This window comes from Hippocampus guttulatus, chromosome 12, assembly GCF_054856545.1.
Source record: "Hippocampus guttulatus isolate MCC_2025c chromosome 12, RoL_Hgut_1.0, whole genome shotgun sequence".
Lineage (NCBI taxonomy): Eukaryota > Metazoa > Chordata > Actinopteri > Syngnathiformes > Syngnathidae > Hippocampus > Hippocampus guttulatus.
In genome coordinates this window covers 18,111,376-18,133,121 of record NC_141272.1, presented here as the reverse complement: position 1 = coordinate 18,133,121, position 21,746 = coordinate 18,111,376, and the positions used below count along the sequence as shown (strand labels likewise).

At 44.5% G+C, this 21,746-nt stretch overlaps 1 protein-coding gene across 5 annotated transcripts in view; it reads right to left on the bottom strand.

Moving 5' to 3' along the window:
* Window positions 1-13,952, bottom strand: part of phldb1b (pleckstrin homology-like domain, family B, member 1b) — an 83,833-nt gene extending 69,881 nt beyond the window's left edge. For all 5 annotated transcript variants that reach the window (XM_086124945.1, XM_086124946.1, XM_086124947.1 and 2 more), the window contains exons 1-2: window positions 13,702-13,952; window positions 4,589-4,690 (exon numbers count right to left, since the gene is read on the bottom strand). In XM_086124945.1, the coding sequence (XP_085981071.1) occupies window positions 4,589-4,690; window positions 13,702-13,737 (138 nt within the window). In that variant the 5' untranslated portion in view covers window positions 13,738-13,952. The remainder of the gene's footprint in view (window positions 1-4,588; window positions 4,691-13,701) is intronic.
* Between the last annotated feature and the right edge of the window lie 7,794 nt (window positions 13,953-21,746).

Here is a 21,746-nt window from a genome sequence, read left to right as displayed (position 1 = left end):
ACTGGTGTGCCGCGAGACATTGTCAGATGTGCCGCGGGAAAATATCCAATTTGTATGCCTGTGCGGTCTTTCGCCCAGAAAGTAATCATGTAGTACCCTCTCATACCACTAGGGAGGAGCAACAGCTAGCCAATTGCCTTGTGTTTCGACAGAGACAAGCGAATTTGTGGCGCATGAATGCAGGACGACGCTGAAACAATAAATATGAAAGATGATAAAATACTGTTTTCTTTGTGTTCATTTGATTCCAATTCAAGCTGTTATAACGTCATTCTTCAATGTTAAAAACGGTTATAGTAACAATATCACACGTTAATTGTTAAAATAAGCTTTGGGTTGTTAACATTTTCAGCTAGTGGTGTGCCGCGAGATTTTTTTCAATGACAGAAGTGTGCCTTGGCTCAAAAAAGTTTGAAAAACACTGCTCTAGACTATGCCCAGGTTCAGGCTACTTCAGTCTGTAAAAAAAAAAAAAAAGCTATGTTCATTGCTAATTCAGCACTTTAAACTTGAAGTACGTCTAAATGCTCTCTTGACTTCTCCTTCCTGACTGACCACCAAGTAACCCCAAAGCCTAGAGGCTAATATGACATGTTAAATAATGTCAATGAAATTAAAGCATTTTGTTTTTTTCAGATAAAAAAAGAATACATGTGATTCTCTGGAGTTTGCATGTTCTCCCTGTTACTTCCCACATTCTAAAAACATGCATGACAGGTTAATGGATCACATCAAATTGTCCCTCTGTGGATTGTGCGCGCGAATATCGTCGATGTGTGCCCTGCGATTGGCTGGCAACCAGTCCAGGGTTTACCCCACCTACTGTCCGAAGTCAGCTGGGATAGGCTTGAGCACGCTCACGACCGTTGTGAGGATAAGCGAATCTGAAAATGGATGGATGGATGTGATTCTATGAAATAGTTTTAGTCATTTTCCGAACCGCTTGATCCTCACTAGGGTCGCGGGGGGTGCTGGAGCCTATCCCAGCTGTCTTCGGGCAGTAGGCGGGGGACACACTGAATCGGTTGCCAGCCAATCGCAGGGCACACAGAGACGAACAACCATCCACGCTCACACTCACACCTGCGGACAATGTTGAGTGTTCAATCAGCCTGCAATGCATGTTTTTGAAATGTGGGAGGAAACCGGAGTACCCAGAGAAAACCCACGCAGGCCCGGGGAGAACATGCAAACTCCACACAGGGAGGCCGGAGCTGGAATTCAACCCGGTACCTCTGCACTGGCACACAGGCATGTGTCATGTAATTGCTACTGTCACCGAATTATCTTTTTTTTTTTCATAGGGGCCCTATGAAAATAAATGTTATGTCTTATGGGTGGAAAGCAAGAGATGTGAGATAAGAAGATGTTTCTTTTCTTCGCCTCCTTACAACTCCATGTTGAAAGGCTGTCGTAAAATGCAGGCCAGCAACACTGCAAATGGCCCCGGGGCCATAGTTCGAACACAAGTGCTTTTGCGCATTCCTCAACACACTGAAGGAAATACAGTAGTGTGTTTGTCTGCAGGGGTGTTGCCATAAAATCAGCGCTCCACAATTCAGAGAAATGCTGTTCCTGGCATGGGACAAGTGCTTTAAAGTGCAGCGTTGGCTGAATTTGAACTGAAATATCTCTTTTTTTATTCAGTCTGCACCTTACATGGGCAGAACTTGTTGTCTTTGTTATTCTTCTCCTCTCTGTCAGCGTGTGATCCTCAGCATAACTAATATTTTTGTCTCAGATTGAGTAGAAAATGGTTTGAGTATTTTTGGGTAGTTACGGTATATCTATAGATCTATAGATATATATCTATAGATCTATATAGATCTATAGATCTATATATATATATATATAGCTTGCACATATCTCAGGCCCCCAAAAATCTTGAGTTTGAATGAATTTAATATTTTTTCACAAATCTATACGATTGGAGCGACATGGTGTGAACTGGTAAGCACGTCCGCCTCACAGTACAGTCCTTGGGCTTGAATCCGGACTCCGGCCTTCCTGTGTGAAATTTGAATATTCTGCCCTTGCCTGCATGGGTTTTCTCCGGGTACTCTGGTTTCCTCCCACAGTCCAAAAGCATGCATGGCAAGTTCATTGGGCACTCTAAATAGTCCCTAGGTGTGGGAGTGAGTGTGACTCATTGTTTGTCTTTGTGTGCTCTGCGATTGGCGAGCAACCATTTCCAGGGTGTGCCCCACCTACTGCTCGAAGACAGCTGGGATAGGCTCCAGCACCCACCTTGTGAGGATAAAGTGGATCGGAAAATGGATGGGTGGATATATTATTGGTTATTCTACGTGTGTGTGTGTGTGTGCGCTGTTTGTACACATTTCTGATTAATCTAAATGCGTTAAAAATGTCTTGCTTCCTTTCACAATGCAACATTTACAGTTCAGCAAACATGCCATTTGTATATTACCCGAAAAGTGATGATTGTAGAGAACAAGGAATCAGACAAATGTCTGCAACATACCATATTACATGCTGATTTCCATTTTTTTTACCCAGTCTCATTGTCTGGAATCATAGACTGTGATCATCCACAACCAAAGTTCAATTATAATGAAAATTAGCTACATATTGGCACACTTTGAATTGAGAAAGAAGAAGAAATTGTATGTTCTGTAAATTATTAAATGGACTGTAAGGTGTGGAGTCACTGTCACTTAAATTTAAAATAAATTTAAAAAAAGAAGCTTTATCTTTTGGTCTGTTTTTACTTGAGTCCGCACACTATCAATCGCCACCCGCGCATGGCCATTGCCTTGGCCTCTGTGACCTGTTAAGTTTGTCTGATTTGGTGCTGGTGATGGAGTGAGATCATTCAAGCCTAAAGGGGATTGGTGAGAAGAGGCTTGCTGGCTGGTGTTGTGGTAATGGGGTTGAGGAAGTGATGGGACAGCAGCTATTGTTTCTACCATAGAGTGCTGCTGTGCCCATGTGGCACACTATGCATTAACCTCTCAATGAGCCACTACTCTATGTGCACTATTCAGTGGGGATCTCCAACAACTAGGCCGCAGCCTCGTATCAGCTGTGTATGAGTGAGTCAAATTAGATCATATATCATAGCATGTTTTATGTTTGTTATGCAGTGAGTTGAGGCTAACATCCCGTTTGGGCCCATTCAAAACTCATCCCAAAAGTTCAAAATGTTTTAGCACAATTTAAAAGAAGGATTTATAGAAGTGGGCGGCCCGCTAGTCGACTGGTTAGCGCCTCTGTCTCACAGTGCAGAGGTATAGGGTTCGATTCCAGTGTGGAATTTGTATATTCTCCCCATGCCTGCGTGGGTTTTTTCCGGGTACTCTGGTTTCCTCCCATATTCCAAAAACATGTATGGCAGGCTGATTGAACACTCTAAATTGTCCCTAGGTGTGAGTGTGAGTGTGGATGGTTGTTCGTCTCTGTGTGCCCTGCGATTGGCTGGCAACCAGTTCAGGGTGTTCCCACGCCTGCTGCCCAAAGACAGTTGGGATAGGCTCCAGCATGCCCTGCAACACCTTGTGAGGATAAAGCAAAATGAAAATGGATGGCTGGATGGATGGATGGATGGATTGATTTATAGAAGCAGTATTGTCACTGATGAAAGAATTGTTTCAGTCAGAAAACTTGAGTCCAGGACAATTGTCCTATTCAGTGATCTTCTTTCACTGCATTAGACTGAAAATGTAATCATGGTGGATGTATTTCCTCCCCTCTCATCTTCAGCATCTGTCTTTTTGGGATCACTTCATTGTTTTCTATTATTTCATTGTATCGTATAAAATAAATAACAAACAGATTAAATAAGAAAAGATTAACTGTCCCATGCGTAATATTTAGTCATTGGAGTCTAATCTAGCTCTCTGTCAGCCACGCTCAAACGACGAAAGGGGACACGTATAGGGCCGAGGAAATGAGGCATTCCATTTCTGGTTTCAACTAATCACTGACTCCGATGGAAGATTCCTGTTTTACAACATGCTCATCTACTGTATGTTGTCAGCGCATGTCCTGAGCTGAGCTGCTCTGACTGGCTGGCCATTTCGGTCAATGGTGTTAATTCACTTAACACGGATTAGGGCACAGGTGCTAAACTCAAGGCCCGGGGGCCAGATCCAGCCCGCCAGGTCATTTTATGTGGCCCGCAAAAGCAAATCGTGTGTGTCATCTTGCTAAAATCTGTACCGAAATGTCAAATTGTCATGTGTAATTAATAACGTTGAGATTTTGCATTAATTTTGTCACGCAGTTTACACTCACTTGTACAAAACTTGAACAAACCATTATAATTGACTTGACTGATTTCAAAACTAGGAATCTATTAATTTGTTGTGTACATGAAATAATTTTGTGGTTTCCTTGTCATCACGGCCCTCCGAGGGAAGCCGTAGCTCCAAACTGGCCCGCGACTAAAATGAGTTTGACACCCCTGGGTTAGGGAGAATATCGAGGCCATTTATGAATGAAGGCGCACTCCAGATTTGCAGTATTACAATCATAGAATATTCATCTTCTCTTTAGTTTTATTTTACTGCGTAAATTCACAGCTACATACCGTATAGCTCTATGATACATGTCCAAAACACACTCTCACCTTTAACACCTGGCGGGCTTGTGACCCACTCTCTGGCGCATTCCTGTTCAGGCGGTCCATGTCCATCGAGATGTCTGCGGCCCCCTGACTCACATGAATATCCTGTGTGAGGAAAGGAAAGTTTATTTTTCATTAAATGTTTTATTTTCCAGAAAATAATATTCATAAAAACAACGGAGATATATGCTTTGCAGCCATTAGGTCTTTTGTGATTGTGAACATATTGTACAACCACCGGTCTCAACACATACTTTAATTTGAAAACCAATACACAAGCGCTGCCTTTGCAAGTTGTAAGAAACTTTTTCATGGAATGAATTTGTGTGGTTAGTGTGCATCATACTGTGAGGTGCTTCTAATAATTTGTTAATGTCATCCTCTCACTCTAAATGCGGTCAAAGAAATAATAATTCTCGGTATGGTGCAGTGCAATTCTACCATTGCAGTGTGGAACCACAATAATATATTTAAGATTTTTCTAAAAATCTGCCTGAACAGTTGAATTCAGCGTTCATGTTATTTGAAACTCACAGGGTTTTCTGGTATTCACGAAGTGTAATTTAACAGAGATTGAGAATAAAATGTTCTTTCCTGTACTACCCTTCCCTCTAAATTCACTTGAACATAGTTCGACTACACTGAAAAGATTTTGGAGTGATATTTAATTGGCGAAAAAAAAATCTTTTTTTTTCCAGTTAAAATTTTTATGAAGAGAATTTCTGAGTAAATTTTACTTGCCTAGTATTCATTTATTTAAAAAAAAAAAAAGGTTACTTGATGTACACATCCACAACTTTCATATTGGGAGGCAGCCATTTTACCACCGAAGCTATACTTCAACTATGCATGTTAGTTAACAATGGCTGTCTCCAAAAATAGAGCACAAAAACGGTTTCCGCTTGAAAGTACGAGTATTCAGCCTGACACCAGCAATACATTCGGGCACAGGAGGAGTGGCATGTCTCAGGTGTTAGAAGGGCTGCCCCCCAAAACTGAAGTTTGTTGGTTTATTCCACAACCATTCTACTTGCATAGTATCAGTTAAAACAAGAAAGAATTCACTCAAAAACGCTGTGAGTTAATTGTATTTAGAATTTCTGAGTGAAAAGAAAAACTCCAGTACATGTTTTCAAGTCAATGTTAGTCTTTTTTTGAACGTATGTTCAAATGAAATATTTGGCTTCAATTTTTGGTTAAATTATTTCAAAAGACTGAGTGCCAAACCCACAAATATGAACCGTACCCGCTAAGAGCACCTTCAATTGCATTTGTTTTGCACCCGCAGTTTGCTCCATCTTAACATCTTATTCACAAAGGATATTGTGCTTCTACCAGCTCAAACATGCCCACAAAGTTTCACAGCTGATTACAGTTTGCACCGTGGTTGCCCCACATGGCAAAGTATCAATGTTGGCTCTGGCCCAAGAACAGCCTAGCAGAACAATGGCAGTTAGCAAGGGAAAGATGACATTTTCAGAATGCGAGCGGGATCCTGACTGAAGTCAAGTCAAGTCAAGTCAAGTCAACAGTATTTATAGAGCACTTTCAAACAGCCATCGCTGCATACAAAGTGCTGTACATGGAGCAATTTAACATGCACAATAAACAGTAAGACAAATCGGTAATAAAGGCGGTAGAAAGCACCAAACAGTAAAACCAAGAACAAATCTAAGTCATGCTGAGTCGAATGCCAAAGAATACAAGTGAGTTTTGAGGAGGGTTTTGAAGATGGGCAGCGAGGAGGCTTGCCGAATGTTTAGTGGGAGGTCATTCCAGAGAGAGGGACCAGCAACAGAAAAGGCTCGATCCCCTCTGAGCCTCAGTTTAGTTCTTGGTACTTCTAATAAAGTCTGGTCCACAGACCTGAGGCGCCGGGCAGGCGTGTAGGGGCGGATGAGCTCAGAGAGGTAAGGTGGCGCGAGATTATTCAGAGATTTGAAAACAAATAAGAGGATCTTGAAAATAACTCTAAAATGAATGGGGAGCCAGTGAAGGGATGCCAGAGTAGGAGTTATGTGCTCCCTCTTACGAGTACCAGTCAAGAGGCGAGCGGCGGCATTCTGGACCAGCTGAAGGCGCTTAATGGAGGACTGGCTGACTCCAAAGTAAAGGGCATTGCAGTAATCGAGCCGGGATGTGACAAAGGCATGAATTACCATCTCAAAGTGTTCATGTGAGAGGAGAGGTTTTATTTTGGCCAGCTGTCTAAGGTGAAAGAAGCTGGATTTAACAACGGCACCAATTTGCCGATCGAGTTTGAAATCACTGTCCAGTTTAAGGCCCAAGTTTGAGACTGTTGACTTAAGATAAGGAGACAGGGGGCCCAAGTCTACAGGATGGAATGTACAAGGGCCACTGGGACCAAACAATATCACCTCTGTCTTCTTTTCATTGAATCTCAAGAAATTTTGTGCCATCCAGGTTTTGATTTCTTCCAGACAGGATAGGAGTGGCCTTAATGAGAAGGCGTCTTTCTTGCTCAGTGGGACATAGATCTGGCAGTCATCTGCATAGCAGTGGAAGGGAATACCATGTTTCCTTAAGATGGAACCCAATGGGAGCAGATACAGCGAGAACAGCAGAGGCCCCAGAATTGAGCCCTGTGGAACACCACATGACAGGGGAGCAGTGCGTGACTCAGAGCAGCCAAGGCTGACACAGAAGGTTCTGTCAGCTAAATAGGACCTAAACCACTCAAGAGCACTGCCGCCAATGCCCACCAAGTGCTGCAAACGAGACAGCAGAATACTGTGATCCACTGTATCAAATGCTGCAGTTAAGTCCAATAAAACTAGACACACGTGGTCTCCAGAGTCATTTGCCAGGAGGATGTCATTAGAAACGCGTAACAGGGCTGACTCCGTGCTATGCATCGTCTTGAAACCTGACTGGAAGACCTCCAAGATGTTATGTTCATCCAAGAAAATTTTCAACTGCATGTGCACGACTTTTTCCAGAATTTTGGAAATGAAAGGCAGCTTGGAAATGGGCCTGAAACTTGACAGCACATCTGGATCAAGGCCAGCTTTCTTGTGGTGGAAACAGGACTGCCCACACAAATCTCTGATAGTATCAAGAGCGAGAGAGAGAGAGAGCGATATATAATAATAATAATAATGCATTTTATTTAAAAGCGCCTTTCATGCCACCCAAGGACACTGTACAGACAATAAGAAAATACAATGTAAAAATTAGTAAACGAGATATTATATAAAAACAGGACATAAAATCATAAAATCATAAAAACATAGGAAATGGAAGAGCTATGTGTTGTAGGCAATCCTGAACAGGTGTGTTTTTAGACGGGACTTGAAAGTGGAAAGAGGTGTGCAGTTTTGGAGGTCCGGAGGTAGGTTGTTCCAGAGCTTTGGAGCAGCGTGACTGAAGGCTCTGGCTCCCATGGTGCTCAGTCGGGCAGGGGGCACTGACAGGCGGAGGGAGGACGAGGATCTGAGGGAGCGAGAGGGGATATGCACCTGGAGAAGGTCGGATAGGTAAGGAGGGGCCAGGTTGTGGATGGCCATATATGTATATAGAAGCAGTTTGTAATTGATGCGATGTTGAACAGGGAGCCAGTGAAGCTGTTGGAGAACGGGGGTGATGTGCTGCTGGGAAGATGTTTTTGTGATGATGCGAGCAGAGGCGTTTTGAACCAGCTGGATTTTATGAAGGGACTTTTGAGGTAGGCCGAAGAGGAGAGCGTTGCAGTAATCAAGGCGGGATGTGACAAGACTGTGGACAAGAATAGCAGTGGTGCGGGGGGTGAGGGAAGGGCGAAGTCTGGTAATATTGCGGAGGTGGAAATAAGCAGTGCGGGTGATGGTGTTGATATGTGAGTGGAAGGTGAGCATGCTATCCAGGATGACACCCAGACTCTTAACCTGGGGGGAGGGGGACACTAGGGAGCTGTCAATGTTGAAGGAAAAACTGTTTACTTTGGATAAAGTGGATTTGGTGCCAAGAAGGAGGACTTCAGTTTTATTAGTATTTAATTTAAGAAAGTTTGTTGTGAACCATGTTTTGAGTTCGGAGAGGCAAGAGGTGAGGGAGGGGGGTGGGAGTATGGAGTTTGGCTTGCAGGAGAGGTAGGAGATGCGATGTTGAACAGGGAGCCAGTGATATATATACAGTATATATATATATACAGTATATCTACAGTATATATATATATATATATATATATATATATATATATATATATACAGTAAAAATTCCTCGTCTCAACCCCCCTCGGGCGGTGTCCGTCCCTCATTCAGCTCGGGTCCTCTACCAGAGGCCAGGAAGCTTGAGGGTTCTGCGCAGTATCCTTGCTGTTGCCAGCACTGCACATTTCTGGACTGAGATGTCCGATGTTGTTCCCGGGATCTGTTGCAACCACTCATCTAGTTTGGGGGTCACTGCCCGAGTGCTCCGACCACCACAGGCACGACTGTCACCTTTACCTTCCAGGCTCTCTCCAGCTCCTCTCTGAGCCCTTGGTATTTCTCGAGTTTCTTGTGTTCCTTCTTTCTGATGTTTCCATCAGTTGGGACCGCTACATCCACTACAACGGCTTTCCTCTGCCCTTTATCTATGATCACGATATCTGGTTGGTTCGCCATTACCATCTTGTCAGTCTGGATCTGGAAGTCCCACAGGATCTTCGCTCTGTCATTCTCCACCACCTTCGGAGGTGTTTCCCATTTTGACCTTGGGGTTTCCAGTCCATACTCCGCACAGATGATTCGGTAGACTATGCCAGCCACCTGGTTATGGCGTTCCATGTAGGCTTTCCCTGCCAGCATCTTACACCCTGCAGTTATGTGTTGGATCGTCTCAGGTGCCTCTTTGCACAACCTACACCTTGGGTCTTGTCTGGTGTGGTATATCTGGGCCTCAATGGCTCTGGTGCTCAGGGCCTGCTCCTGAGCAGCCAGGATGAGTGCCTCTGTGCTGTCCTTCAGGCCAGCCCTCTCTAGCCACTGATAGGACTTCTTGAGATCGGCCACTTCAGTTATGGTCCGGTGGTACATCCCGTGTAGGGGCTTGTCCTCCCATGGTGGTCCCTCTTACAGCACCTCATCCTCTGTTCCCCATTGTCTGAGACATTCTCTGAGTACATCATCCGTTGGAGCCTTCTCCTTGATGTATTCATGGAGCTTGGATGTTTCATCCTGGACAGTGGCTCTCACACTCACTAGTCCCCGGCCTCCTTCCTTTCAGCTTGCGTACAGTCTCAGGGTGCTGGATTTGGGATGGAACCCTCCATGCATGGTTAGGAGCTTTCGGGTCTTGACGTCCGTGGTCTGAATCTCTTCCTTTGGCCACCTTATTATTCCTGCAGGGTATCTGATCACTGGCAGGGCATAGCTGTTTATTGCCTGGGTCTTATTCTTGCCATTGAGCTGGCTTCTTAGGACTTGCCTCACCCGCTGGAGGTATTTGGCCGTAGCCGCTTTCCTTGTTGCCAGTTCGAGGTTGCCATTGGCTTGTGGTATACCGAGGTACTTGTAGCTGTCCTCAATGTCTGCTATTGTTCCTTCAGGGAGTGAGACTCCTTCAGTGCGGACTACCTTTCCTCTCTTAGTCACCATCCGACTACATTTCTCAAGCCCGAATGACATCCCAATGTCACTGCTGTAGATCCTGGTTGTGTGGATCAGGGAGTCTATGTCCCTCTCGCTCTTAGCATACAGCTTTATGTCATCCATGTAGAGGAGGTGACTGATTGTAGCTCCATTTCTGAGGCGGTATCCATAGCCTGTCTTGGTGATTACTTGGCTTAGGGGGTTCAGTCCTATGCAGAACAGCAGTGGGGAGAGTGCATCACCTTGGTATATGCCACATTTGATGGACACTTGGGTAAGTGGCTTGCCATTGGCTTCAAGCGTGGTTTTCCACATCCTCATCGAGTTCGCAACGAAGGCTCTTAGGGTCCTGTTCACCTTATACAACTCCAAGCATTCAGTGATCCATGTATGTGGCATCGAGTCATAGGCTTTCTTGTAATCAATCCAGGCTGTGCACAGGTTGGTACGTCGGGACCTGCAGTCTTGTGCGACTGTTCTGTCAACCAGGAGCTGATGTTTGGCTCCTCTGGTATCTCTACCAATGCCCTTCTGTGCTTCGCTCATGTATTGATCCATGTGTCCACTTATCTTAGCCGCAATGATGCCTGACATGAGCTTCCATGTTGTGGAGAGACAGGTTATTGGCCGATAGTTGGATGGGACTGCACCCTTTGAGGGATCCTTCATGATCAGGATCGTTCGCCCTTCGGTTAGCCATCCTGGGTGAGTCCCATCCCTCAGCAGCTGGTTCATTTGTGCTGCTAGGCGCTCATGGAGTGCTGTGAGTTTCTTTAGCCAGTAGGTGTGGACCATGTCCGGGCCTGGTGCTGTCCAGTTCTTCATATCTGAGACTCTTCCCTGTATGTCTGCCACTGTTATGGTAACTGGGTTCTGTTCAGGGAGGTTGCTGTGCTCCTCTCTCAGGGTCACCAGCCATTGTGCTGTTATGTGCAACCTCCTTCTCCCATATGCCTTTCCAGTACCTTTCAGTTTCCAGTCTTGGTGGGTCAGCTCTGTTGTTAGGACCCTGCCACTGAGCGTACACTTTTGCAGGTTGTGTTGCGAACAGCCTGTTTATTCGTCTGGCCTCATTCTCTTTCATGTACCGCTTTAGGCGGCTGGACAAGGCTTGGAGCCTTTGTTTGGCAGTTTCGAGTGCTTCAGGTATGGTCATCTGGATGTACCTCTCGGGTATCGGCCTTTTCATCACACCTCTCTGGGCCTCCGTCAATTGACTCACATCTTTCCGAGCCGCCTTGATCTTAGCCTCCAACCGTCTTTTCCATGGTGGGTAACGTATCTCATGGCTTCCATGGTTGCTCTTATAGCCAAGCATCTCAAGGATCACTGATGCTGAAGCGTATATCAGCTCATTGGTTTCCGTGATCGTTACGGTAGGGATCGCCCTCAGTGCTGCATTCACACCATGAGACTTTCAGGTGGTACACATAGCCGTTGTAATCGATTTCTAGGTTGCCCAGCTTTCATTCTCGCCATGATCTTAGCTTTCAAGTCAGTTGCTGCCTCGCTCAGCATTTCATTCATTGGGGCTGGCCTCCCAATCTCATCATCTGCATTCATTGGGGCTTGCCTCCCAATCTCTGGTATGACCTCCTCCTCTGATCTGGCAGCCTGGGGCCCTTCACCATGGAACCTGCGTTGTACCTCATCAATCTCAAGTTGTGACAATAATTGCCGTTTGTGGATGTTGAACACTGAGCTACTCGTTGTTTTGTGGTCAACCACCATTTAGCCCACATTCTCTGCATGTAACCCCTCACTAGGGTTACTTGAGTAGTAGCATTCCAACAGAGCCATGTTATCGCATCTCGCTCATCTCCGCTTTTTTCCAGTAGCCCATTTTTCATCAAGGTGCTCTGGTTCCCCAGCACCTGACGCAGACCTTGTTTGGCCAGGCGACGTCTGAGCCGGCATGCCATTCGTTTTATTGTCTTGTCTCTCATCATTGTATGAGGTAGGCATTAGCGTGAAGGATCTTGCCCAAGGACCCACACTGGATGGTGTTATGTGCTCATTTTTGCCCCAAGCAGGATTCGAACCACCGTCTCCCGCATGCCAAACCGATGCCTTACCAACCGAGCTATCCAGCCGCTTCACAGTATGTATACATATATATACATATATATATATATATATATATATTATATATATATTATATATATATATATATATAGTGTGTGTGTGTGTGTATATGTATATATATATATATATATATATATATATATATATATATATATATATATATATGTGTGTGTGTGTGTATATGTATATTTATATACTGTAGATATACATATATATAGATATAGATAGATAGATGTATTGATATATATGTATAAATGTATGTATATTTATATACTGTAGATATACATATATATAGATATAGATAGATAGATGTATTGATATAGATATATGTAGAGAGAGAGAGAGAGAGAAATATCTCTCTCTATATATATTGATGAATCGATAGATAGATAGATAGATAGATAGATAGATAGATAGATAGATAGATAGATAGATAGATAGATAGATAGATAGATAGATAGATAGATAGATAGATAGATAGATAGATAGATAGGAAAGGAGACAAACATGTTTTTCTTTTTTTTTAATGAATTGCAATTGTAAAACTTTTTTGATGCTAAAATATACATTACTGTATTATGCATATAGGTAAATTGACATCTTGACCCTATTTCATTATACAAACGTATCTAATAAAATGTCCAATGAGAGTAAAAAGGGAACCAAGAATAATGCATGTTTTTAAACGGTCTTCACATGTCCCATTGTTTTTGTTTTGTTTTATTTTGTTTTGTGTTTTGGAGCGATTTGTACTTCTTGCTTCACCTCTTAAAATGTAATTTATGCTGACAGGACACACACTCACACTCCATATGGTCGAGGGTATTTAGCTGCAGGTTCTTGTGGCCACTGAGAAGGTAACATACGTCGACTCATTTAAATCCCTTGTGCTAGATTACACATTGGAAATCAGCCACTTTGGCCTGCTCTTTTGGCTCTAACTTGCAATGAGAACACCAAAAAACTGACGCGATGTACAAAAATCCCTTTTGCGCCATCATTATATTTCCATCATGTCAGCAAGACGTGCCCATTAATAATCCTTTCTAGAGTACTTGTTAAGTGGTGTGATTCTGCTTAGAGCTGAATATTTGTGAGAAAACATTGAAGTTACTTGCGGTTGAAACCAAAGTCAAGCATGAGAAAAGACACGCTTGATACAAATAGGGAATGGGAGTCCTGGCTTTTGCATGCCTGAAATGATGCGCAGCAGGATAGGAAAATATGTTTGAAATGTTCTCTGCCCTGGAGATAACAAAACCCTGCTGTAACATTGACATATTTCTTCTCCAGATAGACCCAATATTCTGTTGAGTCAGCCTTGAACCGTTAATCATAAAACAGGTCAAGTTACTTCATCCAATAATGAACCAGAAAAAAAAAGGGGGGGGGGGGGGTGATGGAAGCCCTCAGCTCTCACGTGGTCCCAACATCGTCCCCTAGTCTAAAGGTGATATTTACCTTCTTCCAAATGTCCAGCAAATGCCAAGCCGTCATGGTTGACCTGTTGCTGGCTCAATCCAGCCAGTGTGACCTCAATTCAACTGGACACCTCAAAATACACTCAGTACAAATTCAGCAATGCTGCTTCTTCCCGGGAAGCAGAGATTCTCTGTTTGTTGTAGATGCCTCTCCTTTGTCTCAAACTCTCAGCACAGTAGTATCCTCAAACTCTCACGAGGTGGACCTGTTGCTGCTTGCTCCACTTTACTAAGACAACCTACATTCCTGGCTGGAAGGTTCAAAGAGGATAGGAAGCAAGTGACATACGTGTGTGTGTGAGAGAGAGAGAGAGAGAGAGAGAGAGAGAGAGAGAGAGAGAGAGAGAGAGAGAGAGAGAGAGAGGGGGAGAGAGAGAGAGAGAAAATCACAACACAGAAAGAAAGGGTGTTGGATGCATTCAGACAGTATATGGTGGACATGTGGAAATATGAAAACAGAGGTGTGAAAGTAGAATACAAAATAACCCAAGCTATCTAATGCAGGGTAGACAAGACAATTTCATCCATCGATCCATTTTCTGTCACGCTTGTCCTCATGAGGGTCACATTCCCAGCTGATATTGGTCTGAGAGACGGCCTTGGCCGGTCGCCTGTCAATTATAGGCCACCATGACAGATTTGATAAAATGAATATATTTCCTGTCTATAAGCAAGTCAAGGGAGGCAACTGAGGGTTGCCGCAACAATGAGAAAGCCCATCTATGCATCCATTTTCTGATACGCTTCTCGTCTACAATAGTCGCGGGCGTGCCGTAGCCTTATCCAAGCCGTCTTCGGGCAGTAGGTGGGGGACACCCTGAACTGTTTGCCAGCCTATCGCAGGGCACACACAGACGAACAAACATCCGCGCCCACACTCACATCTTGGGACAATTTAGAGTGTGAATGGCATGAGCCATTAGTCTCACTGATGGAGTTTGCGGTTCAGCATTCGTGAATTTACCAATCCACTGATTTTTTTTTGGGGGGGGGGTACACATGTATGTATGTAGCTTCACATATCTTGGGAGTAACATCTCAAATACAGGTGGTGTGGAGAAAGACGTCAACAGTAGACTTGGTAAAGCTGCGGGAGTGTTCCACTGGACTACATCTGCATCAACACAAGGTGGCGCTCGTCATTGCTCGACGTTCGCTCCCACAGAGGTGCAGATGTGGGTTCAGACCACTTCCTTGTGGTGAGTAAAATCAAGCTGAAGCTGAAGAAGGTGAAAAGGGTGCAGCCCAAGAGACCTTACGCAGTGGACAAGCTAAAGGATAACAACATCTCAGAAAGCTTCTGTGAGGAGTTGAGTAGGAAGCTCAAGGTATCACAACACCTTGCAAACATTGAGGAGCAGTGGAGTATGTTCTCTTGTGCCATTGCTGAAACTGCAGAAGCAGTTATCGGCAGAAAGAGGGGTACCAACAAAGAGAGATGGATAACAGACAACACCTGGAAGTTGATTGATGAAAGGAAAGTGGCCAAGATAAAAAGAGAACAAAAGAGGAGGCTCCGGAGCTGGAGGATGGAAGACGAGGAGTACAGGCGCTTGGACAGGGCAGTGAAGAAGAGTTGCAGGAAGGATAAAAGACAGTGGCTAGAAGAGAAAGCAAGAGAGGCACAGGAAGCAGCCGAGAACAACAACACGACGACCCTATACAAGATCGTGCGGGAGCTAACCAACTCCAGGAGCAGCTCTAGCGTGCCAATCAGGAGCAAGGATGGCAGGACACTTCTATGCGACGAGGAGCAAGAAGCAAGATGGCTGGAACACTTCAGGGAGGTTCTCAACCAACCAATGCCTCCCGTGCTCTTCAATTTCGATCAAGAGACACCAGCTCCAGCTCTAAATATTACATCGAAAGAGATATCCGAGACTGAGGTTGCCAGAGCAATCAAGGGCCTTAAGAACAACAAGGCACCGGGACTCGATGAGGTAGCTGCCGAGATGTTGAAACACGGCCAAGACGCTGTTGTGGAGAGCCTTACCCACCTGTTCAACCTGATTTGGCATGCTGAAGAGGTTCCTGCCGACTGGAGACGTGGGGTCATTGTCACACTTCCTAAGAAGGGAAACCTCGCAGACTGCAATAACTGGCGGGGCATTACACTGCTGTCAATCCCCAGCAAGGTATTCTGCAGTGTCCTGCTACATCGCCTTAAAGATGAAGTGGATGACATCTTGAGGGAAGAGCAAGCCGGTTTCAGGAAGGGAAGGTCTTGCGCCGAACAGATCTTTACCCTTCGAAACATCATAGAGCAGTGCCAAGAACTTCAGACACCACTCATGATCAACTATATCGATTTCAAGAAAGCCTTCGACAGCATCCACCGGGAGTCACTGTGGCAGATCGTCCAGCTGTATGGTGTACCCCTCAAGTACATCAACATCTTCAGGTCATTGTACCACAACTCAACCTGTTGTGTCAAAACCAACAGTGGCACAACTGATGATTTTGACATTGTCACTGGTGTAAGACAGGGTTGCATTCTGTCACCCCTACTCTTCATCATCATAATTGACTTTGTGATGAGGAAGTCCATCACAGGGGAAGAAGTTGGTATCAAGTGGGGAGGGAGCAGACTAGCTGACCTGGAATTTGCAGATGATTTGGCTCTGTTAAGTCACACCCAGCCCGCACTCCAGGAGTTGACCAACAATCTGCATGAGCACGGAGTTAAGGTCGGTTTACGAATTAGCCAGGAAAAGACCAAGGCCATGGCCGTCGGACAGCACCAACACCTTCAACCACTCACTCTACACCAACATGACATAGAGTACATTGACAGCTTCACATATCTTGGGAGTAACATCTCAAATACAGGTGGTGTGGAGAAAGACGTCAACAGTAGACTTGGTAAAGCTGCGGGAGTGTTCCAACGCCTCCGCAACATCTGGTCATCGAAAGCCATCACTACGACCACCAAGCTACGCCTCTATATGTCAGTGGTTATCCCAACAGCGATTTACGCCTGTGAGACATGGATGAAGACAGCCAACATTACCAACAAGTTAGATGTCTTTCATCGGCGTTGCCTGAGATCCATCCTGAGGATCTCATGGAGAGACCACATCACCAACGAGGAGGTGATGAAGAGGGCAGGAGTGGCTGAACTGTCAGACATTGTCTCTGAAAGGAGAAGGAAAATGATGGGCCACGTACTCCGGCTGCCAAGAGAGAGACCGGCAAGTGTGGCCATGGACTGGATGCCAGAGGGTGGAAAGAGGAAGAGAGGTAGGCCAAAGAAGACGTGGCGACAGACTGCCAAAGAAGACCTCAGTGAGATGGGTGTCAGCTGGCATGGAGCAAGAAAGGTCGCCAATGACCGGAACAAATGGAGGAGGCTCGTCGCCCAATGTTCCAAATAGGAGCGGGCGGAACTAACTAACTAACTAACTAACCTATCCCACCATTGTATGCAGAAAATACCACCTATTCACACTTTTTTCCCATAATATCTACACAATGTTTATAAGAATGTTATGAGCCTCTTACGAAGTGTTGTGCATTAATAGTATATTTATGTGGCCAATTAAAAACCCATGTTTGGTTACCTCGGCTGTTCGCATAATTTCACCCTTCAAAGTTGTGCTTCGTCCTTGTACTCCATGAATAGTGGGACTCCACTGTATAACCCAGTCCAATTGAAAACATCTGTATGTGGAATTTTAAAGTAAAATGTCATTTGTAGCGGGCGGCACGGTTAGCATGTTGGCCTCACAGTACAGAGGTGCAGGGTTCAATTCTGGCTCCGTCCTTGCTGTGTGGAGTTTGCATGATCTCCGCGTGCCTGCGCGGGTTTTCTCCGGGTACTCTGGTTTCCTCCCACACTCCAAAAACATGCTTTGCAGGTTAACGGAACACTCAAAAATGTCCCTAGGTGTGAGCGTGAATGTGAATGGTTGTTTGTCTATGTGTGCCCTGCGATTGGCTGGCAACTGCCCGAAAACACCTGGGGTAGGTGTAATGGAAATTTCACATATAACGGTGCTAAAACGAAGTAACTGTTCGTACTATTGAATGCTGACCAGTTATTTGGCAGATAAGCAATAGGCTTCAGTGTGCCTGCGATGCTTTTGATGACAAAGGCAGTTCAGATAATGGATGGATGGATGGAAGGGATGCATGGATGTGATTTGCAGCTGTGGCATAAATGATAACTTTGTCCATTTGAGACTATTCTATCGTACTGTGCTATCAAATTGCAAATGTGGATGCTGAAAAACAAAAGCTAAATGTATGCAGACTGAAATTTCGAGGAAAAATATGAATTAAGCAGTTTAACATGAATGAATAGAGCAACATGGCAGTTTCCAGGTCCTAAATGGATTGACTTACTGACTGACAGAAGCAATGAAATTTACCAACGGTAGCAATGACTGATAATAAGATGACAGACCGATGAGTAACAATGTGGTTCCGTTTGAAAAAATAATGGACTGAAGATGACAGATGGGTGTCAAGGCCGCTGACAGATGACGAATGACTGACCAGCAAAAGTTTGTAAAATTTCCGTCTCTGTTGACGGGGAAGCCGAACTGAGCAGCTGCGTACCTTTTTGCAGTTGATCACCATTCAGCCATTTTTTTCTAAGTTGAGTGTGTATGTAGCAACAACGAAGTGGGCAGGTACTTGAATTGAAAAGTAAATCTGTGTCACAGCGACGCCAAAATTTGATCTGCTTGTTTTGCAAGCTTTTCGCCTTTTTATTGCCTGTTGGAAACAATCGATGATGGATGTCATAGAGGTCAAATTGAAACCATGTAACAGACTCATTTCGACCTACGTTATCCATATTACATTCATTCATTCATTCATTCATTTTCCGATCCGCTTATCCTCACAAGGGTCGCAGGGTGTGCTGGAGCCTATCCCAGCTGTCTTCGGGCAGTAGGCGGGGGACACCCTGAACCGGTTGCCAGCCAATCGTAGGGCACACAGAGATGAACAACCATCCGCTCACACTCACTCCTAGGGACAATTTAGAGTGTTCAATCAGCCTGCCATGCATGTTTTCGGAATGTGGGAGAAAACTGGAGTACCCGGCGAAAACCCACGCAGGCCCGGTGAAAACATGCAAACTCCACACAGGGAGGCCAGAGCTGGAATTGAACCCAGTACCTCTGCACTATGAGGTCGAGGCGCTAACCACTGGACCACCGGGCCGCCATCCATATTACAGTTGGGAAAAATTGACCTTTAATAGATAATCCTTCTCATTAATAATATATTTTTTTAAAATAATAATAAAAGGGCTTCAAAGTCACCTACTATATGTTCACACGAGATATGACCATTAATCAGAAACAAGGCAATCATCAATTGAGTGCAATGTGGGGGGGTTGTTCCCGCCACAAGGCTGTTGGCTCCCAAACTGCGGGACATGACTTCAACAGCTTGTGTCTCCCTCAGAAACCCTCAGAAATGACAGTCTTTTCATTCTCTTCTCTCTCTCTACTCGCGCCAGTTCAGAAAGGCTCACATTGTTTGCAGAGGAGCTCTGTCTCTCCTCTCATGCATGAGAAAACCTGTTTTTAATTTGGATTATGAAAGCGAGGAGAAGGCTCAGCATTTCGCTGGAATGCAGAGGAGAAGAAACAGGGAGGTGAAAGATGGAGGATGCGCTGCCAAAAATGTGGCTGGGCCGTGCTGTGGATACAGCTGACACTGGCAGGTTTGCAACCAAAACAATTTATGAGTTACAAAAAGGCTACAGTACTACAGTCAGACTACAGTCTTTATAGTTACTATGCTGGTCGCCTTGACGTGCATAAGAATGTCCCTCGTCGGCAAATGCATCCTGTCTAACTTCTAAGTATTCTGAGACAACACATTTTATTTGAACAGGCTTTCGGCCAAGCCATGCGTCCTTTGGAGAGAGTTTTATGTGGTCTTTCAAAGTCGCATTGCATAATGTTTCATTTCCGTCGATGCTTTCACTTCCTATTCATTAGCCACTGACATTTTACTGAGTTCATTTCAAAGCCATTTAGCGGCCCTGTAGTACATCTGCTTGGCACGTCGGCTTCTCAGTCAAGAGGTTAAAACCCCTGAATGTTCTCCACGAGCTTTCATGTGTTTTCTCTCCGACATTCCAAAAACATGATTGTTAGGTTCCCTGAAGGCTTGAAATTGCCTCTTGGTTTGAATGCGAATCACTCTTGGCCTATATGGTAAGCAGTCCAGGGTGTACACAGCTTCTCATCATCTTCATCATCATTAGTAAGTAGGCAAAAATGCGACCCAAGATCCTGAACAGGCGAAGCAGTAGAAAATGAATAAATGAAAGACAACTAAAGAAATAATTGCCGTTAATTTTTTTTAATTTATTTTCAGGCAATATTTTGCTAAAAATAAATATAAATATAACATAATGTTCAATTGAATGTTTTTAATCTCATTTGGTGCTTCAATTAAACTTACATCTTGCCACAATTTCTGTTGTGTGCACGTTGGCCACCTGGATAAGATAAGATAAGAAAACCTTTATTAGTCTCGCGATGGAGAAATTCCCGATTCACAGCAGCAAAGTTATGAAAGGAAGAAGTAGAACAACAAAATATAGGAGCTGCTGGAAAGGCAGCCACTCACGCGGCGCCATTTTGAAGTCAAAATAACAAAAATAACACAACACAACACATAGGACACAGACAGTCGTGCAATCTTCACCACTTTTCTGCATACACTTTGTTGTCTGAAGCAGTTATAGATGAAAGAGGAGAGGATCAAAGTGTCCTTTCACCAGTGGATCAGAGACGTCATGCTGAAAATGTGCACACGTCTGCTACAAGCTAAGTTTTGAAAGCAAACGCGAAGCTATAGCGTCCATTGACGAAAAAGAGATTGGCTCACATCTCCTGTCCCATGTAAATCCACTTCAATTCCAAGCCGCGACTCCCAGTTCCACATCTGCATCGGCGCTCCGCGCTAACGCTCCTTTCTTCTCATCGCCGGCTCCTCAAGCCTTACATCCATCCAGCCGCAGACCGTTCAACAGCACCGATCTCTCCGCTGAACAAAGCGGGGCTGTGAAAAATGCTGCCCATTACAGGCGCCAAGACACAAGCGCCCCGGGACTGTCCAGCAACGACAGTCAAATGGCGCCGACATTCCTCCCAGGCAAAAACAGTGCTGGTATATCCATGCTGCCGAGAAGGCGCAACCACCAAGCACGCATATATATGAGGAGTTGGTCACTCCTCATTGAGTAGCAGAAATATTATTCGATCTTCGCCAAGGATAAAGAGTATTGTTATAGTATCAATGGGTGGGTTGTTTTCACAATTGATCAGTGATGTAAGTCAGCGGTCCCAACCGTTTTTGCTTCACGGACCGGTTTAATGTCAGACAATATTATCAGGGACCGGCCTTTAAAGTGTGGCGGATAAATACGACAAAATAATATGATATGACCTCCATGAAAATTGTGATATTTTCTAAACATAATAATAAACATGAATCATGAGACGAGGAACGACCTATCTGGCTGCAATGCTCTCTGGTCGCTATGGTATTGTTTAAACGTGACTTCAAAATAAAATACACCGCAAACAGAAAAAGTGCCTGAAATATACGACTCACCATTGCCGCATATTATTCGGAGTGGGCTTGGTGCGTGGGAATCTCCCGTTGAGATAAATCTGTATTTTAAGTAGGACTCCTGAAACTGAGCCTTTCTTTTTTAAGTCTCCTGATCGGGCCTTTTCCCCTTCCCAAAGAAACTTTCCAAAGACGTTTGTTTTTTACTCATTTTGCTAGCAACTGGGTTTCATTTTAGCGGTAACCTATCACATGACTGAGAAGCGCGCTTTTGTCTGCGTCAAGAGTGACATACTGTAGACTGATGTAAGAGAGAATCCAGTAAAATTTCAAAATAAAACATCTTTCAGCTTCGGAAATAAAGTTGTTGTAATGTAAGTTATTTATTCTTTCTGTGCGGCCCGGTACCAAATGAGCGTACACTGTTGGTACATCTGTGCAATATCGGCGTCACCCTCTTCATACACTAGTAAGCTGGTG